This window comes from Atta colombica, unplaced genomic scaffold (genome assembly GCF_001594045.1).
Source record: "Atta colombica isolate Treedump-2 unplaced genomic scaffold, Acol1.0 scaffold29, whole genome shotgun sequence".
Taxonomy (NCBI): Eukaryota; Metazoa; Arthropoda; class Insecta; order Hymenoptera; family Formicidae; genus Atta; species Atta colombica.
In genome coordinates this window covers 246,632-258,624 of record NW_017259392.1, presented here as the reverse complement: position 1 = coordinate 258,624, position 11,993 = coordinate 246,632, and the positions used below count along the sequence as shown (strand labels likewise).

Here is an 11,993-nt window from a genome sequence, read left to right as displayed (position 1 = left end):
ATATATATATAGATAGATAGATAGATAGATAGATATAGATACTGATAAGAAATTAACATATATATACAATATATCTATAATAGACAAATCCATGTTAATTTACTGCAAGCAAAGGCTACAATATCACATATTTCAATCTATAATTAATATATCAACATAAATTTTTATTTTTAAGTTTTTTAATATGTGTAGATAACGATAAGAGACTTCATTATGGATATAAAATAGCTGAGTTTTGGCCACTTTTTCGGATTATATTTCACTGTGCATTCCGCCGAAAATGAAATCAGCGTTCAGCGCTCTTCGCTGAAGCCTTCTTATTTTTTCATGGAGCGAAGTTTCGCTGACGAAGTTACTCTCACTACCGTGAATAAAAAATCGTTGAACAGACAAAAAAATTGACCAATCAAAAAATGCTTTGAAGTATCAATGAAGGCCAATCAAGTAGACCAGTGCTTGCAAAGATTTGCACATTTCGGGCTGATTCCTGCAAGTGACCCCCACCACCGCTCGAGGCTCGACGGCCGAGCTGCCGAGCGCTTACGTGACACTCTGACTCAGGAGCGTTTCTATACCAGAAATATACTGGAAGCGCATCTTCCGCCAAATTATTATTGAAACATATTTGTTATTAAATATTTTATTTCTATTAACATAAAAATTTCTAATTATTGTTAATTTATAATATATATCGCTCATAGTTAGTTGGACAGTATTTTTGAACAGAACTTTGAGCGAAGTTTTGCTCGCTACGTATTTTCACACGAATCGAGTGGGAGTGGGGAATCTTCAGCAGCGAAGCTTTGTTGCATGATTATACTTTTAATATCACTCAACTCGATGAAATTCAAATCCTCGATGGAAACTTAGTTATTTTGAGAGCATGGTCAGAGTAGCGATCATGTAATTTTTTTCTTTAGAGCGGGAACGTGAAAAGTGAAAATTTTTATTTATGTATGTGTATATATATATATATATATATATGTATGTATGTATGTATATATGTATGTATGTATGTATGTATATATGTACGTGCAAAAAATTTTCACTTTTCCCATTCCCACCCTAAAGAAAAAGTTATGAACGCTCTGACTCGGATTTTCTACAATAGATAAAAAGATACTTTAAACTATATTAATCTATGGCCGTATTCATTGTCAATTCTTATATTCAAGTCTTAAATACAGACTTAAGATGTTATGAACTAATCAAAAGGCCGTAACATCTTAATCTTTTTACAATAAGCTGTTAATCCAGATCTACAATAAGTGTATATTTAAGTCTTAAACCATAAAAAATTACATCGAAGAGAGCATCAATTTCTTATGGTTTAAGGCTTAAAAACTTTTTGTAAATTTAGGCTAAGACATCTTATCCCTCAATACACATACTTCAAAAAGGTCCCTATCTACCCACATCCGGGTATATGTATCCTCACTGTTTTCTTTTATCTTTTGTATCTCAGATTGTAGTGCATCGATTTTAACTAATTTTTTTTTCAATTTATCATTTCAAGACTGAAAAAGAAAAAAAAAGAATTTTTTAGTTAGAAAATCTAAAATGTCATAGCACAAAAGATATTTTGCAATAAATGAAAAGGAATCGGGAAAAAAACGTGAAAAAAAAACAAAATTTTTTTTTTCAAAAATAAATAAAACAAGATTTTATTAGTGATGAATGAACAGCTAATGAATTAAATTTTAAGAAACTATAAGCGTTTTTGTGATTCTAAAAACGATATTTTTTTTACAAAGTGGAAATGAATGATTTTTCAGTATTATGGGAACTAATCATAAACCGAAAATTTTTTAATTTTGATAGAAATAAATAAAAAAAAGTGATCCTATTGTTCTTCTAAAGTAAATATTAATATTATATTTAGTATTTGCTACATTTACCGCGTTATTAATGAGGAAGAAAAAGAAAAAGAAATCTGTTTCTGATATTAAGATCAAAATCATAAATATGATTTAACACACAATAAAATTGATTTAAATCATTTTTGTGATGAGCATTCATGATTGAAATCATAAATAATTCAATTAATCATTTCTACTTACATTTCAACTTTTTAAGTCCGGATTTTCTGATATTGTATTCACAAGGGATTAGGGTAACTCCACGCATTTTACACCGTACAATTACGTAGCTAATGGCGCATTAGAAAGTCGCCAAAGGGAATTGTAGAGATAGTACATAAGTTTTCTCCCTCAGCACCACTGCTCAAAGCGTGTTCGAATGTCTGAACTATGAAAATCGGATGGGATTACGCTAATCCTTTGTGTATACTGAGAATTAAGACAGTCTTAAAATAAGAACAATTTATGAATAGCGATGACTGTAGCATGTGATGAGACCCGTGAAATCGCGTGAAGAAATCACGTGATGAGATTACGCCAATGAATATCTTAGTGAAAAAAAATTGCAGTGCTAACCTAACTTAATCTTACGATTTAAGAAAAACTTAAGACATAAGATTTAAACAGTAAGGAAATCAACATATTGGATTCAGCTCATGTTATATGACAATGTAGAACGGTAAGTTCACTCAGTCATAATGATATTAATAGTCATCCATCGCGCATAACAGTTCTACACTAACAACAAGGTCAATCAGTTTCCTCTATTCAAATATTACAGTCTATGGAAGCTAAACAACGTTGCTCTTATAGGTGCTCACGTACAACTGACATCATAGCAATCATTTAGCAGTCAGATCAAAGATGCCGACACAGAATGAGTTCATTATTCTTACGTATATTATAGTATACGTAAGAATGTCTTACGGTCTGTATTGTGATTGACTTACTGCTTAAAATCTTATGTCTTAAGTTTTCCTATATATCATGGACTTTAATGGACCATATCTCTTGGTCCTGCATACATATCGCAGCAATGCTTGCCATGAGGCGAAATTTGACATAGTAGCCATTCAATTTATCGTTATGGTAAAGGTATACAATACCAATCAATCAAATTTTGACAAAAATACTCAATTAATGCGTTTTCGCGTAAAAATAAATCTGTCTCGTGAACCGAGATATTAGATAATAATTAAAGTCGACAACTATTCACGTTAGGAGATCTGTTATAATCATAAAATACTGCGAAATTCTCTACTTCAAAAACAAATTCTCTGCTTCTCGCAAGACTTGGGACCTCGACTAGGATTCTCCAACATTCTGATTTCGAAGATTATGCGTTTCCCTGAAAATTTTTCTTATAATTTTTATACGAATTGGAACATTTTTCAGAAATATTCAGAAAGTTCATATCTTCTCTTAGAATTTTTCATACATGTGAATTTTGAAATATTCTGAGATTTCTTATCTTATAATTTAAAAAAAATATTTAAAAATTTTTTTAGATTTTATAACATTTGAGATTTATAACATCATTAGATTTATAACATTAGATTTACAACATTAGATTTATAACATCAGAAATTATAAAAAAACTTAGAAAAAATCTTAGAAATCTTACGATATTTTATAATTAACATATATGGAAATTCTGAGAAAAGATGTAGAGTTTCTGAGAAATGTTTCAATTCGTATAAAAAATGAGAACGTTATAAAATTATATAAAAATTATATAAAAATTCTAAAATATTATATGAAAAATTCAGCGGAAAATTTTCACCAAGGTTGATCTACAATTTATTAGATTTGTATGTTATCTAGAGTATCTCCTTCTCCTTTCTTGATACCGAGTTGTTGAGATTGATGAGAAAGCATTCGGTCGCTTAAAACAAGTGATCAAAGCAAAAAGGACGAATTCTCTCACTATCTCGTTAACTCTCAATGTGCCGAAAGCTGCTGAAGAGAAAGATAGACTTTTGTTTGCTGTCTCGTTCATTGCGCACGAGTTAGCTAAATGCGGTATTAATGGAGGAGGGACAGAAGTTCTTGTGATGTTCGAGGGCTAAAATCCCATTATTTGCACTGTTCAGGAGTGGCTGCTGATACAAAAAAGAAGCTAAATTAACATCATTCGGAATATATTCTTAATTTATTATATTTCTATTCTTGTTTCAATTAAAGATTGCGTTTAAAGTCCGACAGTAAAAGGTCCGCAGTTTGTAGGCTTGGAAAATTTATTTAAAAATATTAAACTAAAATCCAGTTTTATATAAGGCGCTTTTTCAAATTATAATTTATTTTGTTGTGTATGTAGGTTTGATAATTTGTCATATTTCATCCGATCATTTCATTCATCACATTTCAATTCGACATGTTTCAACTAATCTTACATTATAAACATATTGAATTCTTTTCACAAAATATAATTTTGTTTGCCGATATTACTACAAAAATTTATCATACAAGACAAATAAATACGATTATGAATTTATTTTGATATTTGACACATGGTATCATTGACACATGTAATGTCTCACTATTGAATTATATTTCCGGTGATATGATCCGGTCAATATTATCTATATAATGCATAAACAGATTCTATAGGCGCAGGAACAATTTCTTAAAAATATTGTATATTTGTACGATAATCTTAGTTGTTAAGAGGGCTCTCATGATAATATTCCTTTACCTTCCTTATATCATTCCTTATATCGTTATGTCTGAATGTGTGAAATATTAGCTTTATAATTTGGGAACTTTAATTGATACTAATTTAAAGATATTTTCATATTAGGATTTTTGTTTTAGACTATTGCAAAAAATGCGGTTTTAAGAGAAAATCCGATAATTTTGGGGCTGCGTTTGGTTTTGCCACTTACACGCTTTAGCGTTTATAATCATCATTCTATCTTTATCGTTAATTAGACATAAAATAGGATAGAATCACTGAAAATCACTTGAAATCGAACGCAGTAAAAGTATTAGGGTCATCACAAACAAAATGAATTTATATATTTTATTACTTACTAACTGTAAGGGCCATTACACACATATGGTAAGCTACATAACCGTAGCATAAGGCTGCTGAACCAATAAGCATCTAATAAAGGTGCCGTTGATTTAAATAAGGTACACATCGATTTATAAACCTTATGCTATGGTAATTTTATGTGTAATGGTCCTTACAGTTAGTAAATAATAAAATATATAAATTGCTAACAATTGACTATAGAGTTGGTTCCAGTGATTGTGAACCGTCCGGTATATTTCCTGGGAACTCGGCTGGTAGTTCATCGAATAGCAGCCTCTCAACAAGGAGTCTGGATAGTCCTAGTACCAGTTTGGAACAGGTACACCCAACCTCATCAGCGGCAAACGCGTCAACTTCGTGGGACAGCGATGTCGATGTTGAAGCTGATCCGCCGGATTGGAGTCAGGCTGTTACCGAAGACGTTCTCGCTCAGCTCAGCAACTCTGAGAAAAAAAGACAAGATGTTATTAATGGTGAGTAATTAATTTGCTGTAGTTCCTAAGAATTACATTGGTGATTCTACAGTAAAAAATCGATAAATTGCTTACTATTTTATACTTCTACAACAAGAAATTAAAAAGTAAATTAAAAATAGAGAATTTATTTGATTTCAATGAACTAAGAACAAAGTCATTTTTATTATATGCACACTATAAAAAGAATCTGATTGGATTAATTGAAATCTTGTAGATTTAACTAATACGTCTGTTCAAAAATGAACAAATCAGAATGCTTTTTAGCATTATCGATGAGTATGAGTAATTTCTCGTGAGTAATTCCCCTTAAATCTATCAGAATTTGTCGTCGATCGAATAAATTTTTTTCGTAAACTATACCTGTAGAATTTTTTTTGATCAAATAATATCTTCTCATTAATTATGAATGTATTCTGTTTCATGCATAATTTATTCATACATTATTTATCCTTATATTTTGTGAATATAAACAAGAATAAATGATATATTATGCACATTATACGTAAAATGGAATGCATCCATAATTTATATGCTATAAGTTTACTTACAAAGCAATACAAAAATCCAACAATAACCTTCAAAGCATATATATTTAATTACATTAGCAAAGAAGAGAAAACATTCTTCCGTCAACCACATATATCACTTCATTCTATTTTTCCTTTTTCTTAAACTTTTTTTCGATTTTCGATCTATTTATAATCAGGCAAATCATAGTACCACGATTTATTTTTAGTTGATCCAACTAATCTAGTAATCGTTCCACTTCACTACAAGATACTGCAAAAATACGCATGACACAAAATAATTTAAACAATTCATCTTTGCCTTTGCCCGACTTACACAATAGTATTATAGAATCGCTAGGGTATGTTGAAGTTAATCATAATTCTGATAATATTCTGATATGTCTAGTGAATATAACTATGGGAATTTTGTAAATTGAACAAAAAAATTTTTAACAAATTCTTTTATATGTATACTACCTTGATCAAAAAGTTCCCGGAATTAATTCAGAAAATTCAAAAAAAAGTTTTATTCATCAAAAGTGATATTGTTCCCTTCAAAGTACTCCCCATCGACTGCAACACCCTTATGCCAGCACTTGATCCAGCTCTCGAAACATTTCTGGAACTCTATTGTCAGTATAGCCATCAGAGTCGTCTTTGATTATCTCCTTTCGGCTGTTAAAACGCGTTCCCTGTAATGGTTTTTTGATCGAAACAGAAAAAAATCGCAGGGAGCCATATCAGGTGAATTCGATGGCTGTTGGATGGTATTCGTTTCTTGGTCAAAAATTCACGGATAATGATGGCACTGTGCGACAGTGCTGCGTTATCATGGTGCAAAATCCACGAGTTGTTTGCCCACAAATCCTTTCTTTTTTGGCGAACTGCTTCACGCAAACGTCTCATAACACCCAAATAATACTCCTTATTAACTGTCTGACCTTCTGGCAAAAATTCGTGATGTACAATACCGTTGTAATCCATGAAAACCGTGAGCATCGCTTTTTTGATTGAAAACGACGAAGTTTTTTTGGTCTTGGCTCATTTGAAACTTTCCATTCACTCGCCTGATGTCTGGATTGCGTGTCGTACTCATAAACCCATGTCTCATCTCCAGTAATGATGCGTTTAATGAATGTTTGGTCGGATTCAGTCTTGGAAATCATATCTTTGGCGATGACAACGCGGTTCCTTTTTTGCATGAAATTCAGTTCCTTCGGGACCAACTTTGCAGCAACACGGCGCAAACCCAAACCATTAACTACAATGTCTTGAATGGATCCATAAGCAATGTTTAAGTCCTTTGCCAGCTCTCTGATAGTTAATTTGCGGTTATTGATCAACATTTCTCTCACTTTATTGATGTTTTCGTCAGTTTTCGATGTCGACAGCACTGCGTTCGTCATCATCGACGGACTCATGACCATTTTTGAAGCGTTCACCACTCATAAACGGCTGTTTTCTTTAGAATATCATTGCCGAAACAGTTTCCCAACATTTCCAAGGTTTTCACATCATTGAATCCACTTTTAACGCAAAATTTAATACAAACTCGTTGTTGCAAATTCAACTCCATTTTTAAAACTGTAAAAAATCGAAAACGTGCAGAAGATGTACTCAAGACGGCGTAACTTTTACAAATGTCAAGCTATGGTGATAAAATTTGATGGGAATGTCAATGATAGATGTGGCAACCTAACCAAAAAAACAGAACTCAAATCAGCTGACTCAGAGCATCACCTGGTGGTAATTCCGGGAACTTTTTGATCAAGGTGGTATATAGGATGTTTCAAAATTCGTGCCCGCGAAATACAAGACGTGATACTTTATGCTAAAGACAATTTTTTTTCTTTTGCAGAATTGCATCTGAATAATTTTTGTAGGAGAACAGATTGAAGTTAACGAGTATGCGCTTTGATCTATGTGGTGTTCAGGATCGACACGCACTTCTCGTTTACTTATATCTAATCCTTGGCTAGTACTCATAAGTAATATTTTAAGATACAGCTTTGTTATGATTAGTTTAAGTTTGTATTTAACTGCTTAAGTTTGTATTTATGGCAGTCTTAAATTATAATAAGAATTAACTATGAATATTGGACCATGATCTTCTTCTGTATTGTAAAAAAATGAAAAGATAGCAGAATAAATATTGTTTTCATTTTTTACGTAATAATAAATAAATTAATAAAAGAATTGTTATTGGGAGTACAAATTACTTCGGTCCGTTTTTTGTGCATTTATTTGCAAAACAAAATGAATGAACAGATCAATTAAAGTATTCCAATTAAAGTATCCATCGCTGCCTACTACTTTTTCCCATCTCTCAGGCAATTTTCGAATTCCATCTCGAAAAAATGACTTTGAAGGCGATTCAATTTTGGAGCCAATTTTCGATTTCTGCGAAAGAAGTGAATCGGTGACTTGCCAAATCGTGCTGCATTCTTCGGAACAACAGTAATCAGAAGGAGCAATGTCCGGAGAATACGGCGATAAAACATCCCATTTGAGTGTTTCTAAATATTTTTTTAGCGACATGAGCGTTGTCATGAAGAAGAATAACTTTATCATATCTTTGCTCCTATTCCGGCCGTTTTTCTCGCACGGTTCAAACGAATCAATTGTAGCTGATATCGAGCGCCCATAATAGAATCGCCAAGTTTCAGCAGCTCATAGTAAACAAGACTCTTTTGATCCTACCAGAACATAATCTTCGAACCATGAATGTTCGGCCGTAGTGTTGATGTTGAGGTCGATGGCAACGATTGACCGGGCTTAGCGTAGTATTTTTTCTTCTTGGGATTGTCGTAGAATATCCACTTCTCATCTCCAGTCACAATCCGATGCAAAATACTTTTTCTCTGTTGTCTTTGAATCAGCTGTTTGCAAGTGAAAAATCGTTTCACTTGCGAACAGCTTTCAACGTCTCTCTCGGTTCATAAGGTACCCAATTTCCTAGTTTTTGAATCATGGCTCTCAATCGTACAGAAACGGCTTGTTGAGTTATCCCCAATGATTCTACAAGCTCCTCTTGCGTTTAACTCTGATCTTCTTCGAGTAATGCCTCTAATTCTTTGTCTTCGAATTTTTTTGGCTGTCCAGAGCGAGGCTTGTCAACGCTGAAATCTCCATCCTTGAAACGTCGAAACCATTCTTTACATGATTTATCAGTTGGAGCAGTGTCACCATAAATTTCGACAAGCATTCGGTGGGCTTCAGCCGCACTTTTCTTCCAATTAAAGCAGAAAATCAAAATCTCCCGCAAATGCTGCTTGATTAACACAAAATTCGACATTTCAAACACAGTAAAAATCAAGGTTTTTATGAAACTCAAAGCGATATAAACTGAATATTATTAGCAAAACCTCTCTGAAACCGTCAAAATCAGCTGTCACTATGACCCATTCATAACAGCTGAAGCCATCTTTAGGGAAACGGACCGAACTAATTTGTACTTCTAATAATTTCGTTCTGGATCTATCTGAAGTAAAGATAAAAATGTACCATAAATAATAATATGCTGAGTGAGTTTTTCTGAACGTTCTATATTTTCAAATATTGCACAATTGTGTATGGCAGTTAAATAATATCTGTTTTAAAAATATGTGATAAATTTAAAGATATCGATACAATTACTCAGATTTTAGATAATTATATAAGTATTATAACATTTTGAAAATTAATAATTTTGAACAAGTCTTTTATATGTATTGATTTTATATGTATGTATGAATTAATTCTCTCTTTATTTCTGCAATAAAAAATAAAGATCATATGCAATTTTGCAATATTTAAAAGAATAAAACGTTCACACACAACAAAGTTTATCAAGTATATTATTATTTACATTTGTCTTTACTTTCTGATAGATCTACAAAATTAGACAAGTCTTTTATTTATGTTTTTATTATTACATAAAAAAAATGAAAGCAATTCTACTACTACGCATACGGGTCACTCTCCGATGACGTTGACTTTGACATATGATGTCAAGGTCATCATCCTGAGTGACTTGCAACAAATTTTAGCCGTCGTTCGTTATTCATTAAAAAGTTCTTAATAAAAAAAAGTTTGAAAAAAAAAACATCTTATTTCTGCTATGTATAATAAAAACTATTTTGTACCTTGTTTAAGGACAGGGTCGGCAGTTTATCTCTATGGATGGAATTTTTGACTGACGAAAAGAGGGAGAGAGACAGTAGAAAATGATGCCTTTATTTTTTATTTTTTATTTATTTTATACTTTTTTGTTGCCGATCTTTTTTTTACAATTGCGAATTGCAAAGCTCTGTCTAACAGCCGGTAAGGGATCATTGGCCGTAATCGTATATCGTAATTGGTAAGAATTGATTAATCACATTCGAGTATTTTTCTCTTATTCAATTGTAAGAGAGGAATGCCCGATTGTGATTAGTCAAATCTTATCTACAGATAACGGTATATTGCACGGTTATGACCAGTATAAATGATCCTTACACTATGCGCGCAGTTGTACTATCATCATAAATATCAGTCGGCATCCGCGCATATTTTAAAAAGTTCACAGTTGATTTTTAATCCAATTCTTGGATTTCTTTGTTGTGGACTAAGCTAAATTTTTGGTGAGAGTGTTCCACGATTGCACATTATAATTACCAGATAAGGGGGAGATCTTCACTTTGCATGGAAAGTCGTGCGCTCCTTCGCAAAGGGGGAGGGAGATGAAATGAAATTCGTTTCGCGTGGAAAATTGCGCGCTCCTCGGTGGGGGGGTGATGGGGGTGGACCTCTACACGTGGAAAGCCATTACGTAGGCAAGAAAGGATATGGAATAGTTTTTAATATTATATATAATAGAAATAAAGCGTTATTCAAACTTTTTTGTTAATAATTTTTTAATGAATAATAAACGACAGCTAAAATCTATCAAAGGTCACTCATGATGACCTTGACAATACATTTCAAGAAGAAATGATCCATATCTCTGCATAATTAGTAATCATAACTCGTATTAGTATCTTAAAATATATTACTCATGAATACTAGCCAAGGATTAGATATAAGTGAATGAGTAGCGCGCGTCGGCTTTGAGCACTACATAGATCAGAGCGCTTACTCGTTAACTTCAATCTGTTCTCCTGCAAAAAATTATTTCTCAGATGCAATTTGCAATGCATTTTGCAAAAAAAAAAATTGTTTCTTTTAGTATAAAATATCACGTCTTACTTCGCGGGCACGAATTTTGAGAAACATTGAATATATATACAAGGTGTCCCACAATTTTTGGCAAAGCCCATTTGTGTAGATAGAGCGGACTAAACTGAATCGAAAAGTATCATGTTGCAATTTTCGAAAATGTTAATCAGATATATTAATTTAGAAATAGCCAAATTCGTCCGGCCTATCGCCGAGCGAGTGGCAAAATAAGACCGCTCAGTGAGACGCGCGTTTGATTTATAAGAATTTTCTTTTTTAAAGAAATTTTGCATGATGAGTGAAAATACGTATTTGCGTCTATTCTGTGACTGTTATGACAGAGAACTGTCAAATTGCTGTATATATTCGATGTCTCATTTGAATTTTATATTATAAATAGCATGCAAAAATCTGCTTAAACATATTCATTTAAATTAAAAAGATCTTATTGGAATACGATTCGATTTAGGCTACTCTTCTCTATCAGATTGGAGAAGAAGTCTTTTTACAAGTTGATAAAAAGATTTTTTTAGCAACTTATATATTCTATTTTACAAAATTGGCAAAATTACACTACTTAATAGAGCAATGTTTCAGCTTTAAAAATCTATATTTTTAATTGCGATATGATGATTTTTAACAGAATTATGATCAATAAAGTCATAATATTCCTTTTTATGTATTATAATCCGCTAGTAACTCAGGAAAAAAAATCGTTAGGAACATTAAAAAAAAATAATTTTATAGCTTCAAGCTTTCATGATAATCAAAAAATTTGTTTTTTTTTTGACACGCTATACAATGACCACCTACAAAGTGAAAAGTAATTTTTTAATTTTTTTTTAGCTTGTAATTTTCTATATTTAAAAATTACAAATATTGATGGGAAAGATCTTTTTATCAATTTGTAAAGGGTTTTTCCCTAATCCAATATATA

At 32.1% G+C, this 11,993-nt stretch overlaps 1 protein-coding gene across 8 annotated transcripts in view; it reads left to right on the top strand.

The window, feature by feature from the left end:
- LOC108690011 (rho guanine nucleotide exchange factor 12) overlaps positions 1-11,993 on the top strand; it is a 368,684-nt gene that overhangs the window by 266,681 nt on the left and 90,010 nt on the right. For 7 of the 8 annotated variants that reach the window (XM_018197048.1, XM_018197050.1, XM_018197047.1 and 4 more), the window contains one exon: positions 5,098-5,369. In XM_018197048.1, coding sequence (XP_018052537.1) covers positions 5,098-5,369 — 272 coding nt within the window. The remainder of the gene's footprint in view (positions 1-5,097; positions 5,370-11,993) is intronic. The other variant, XM_018197051.1, reaches the window with a different exon arrangement.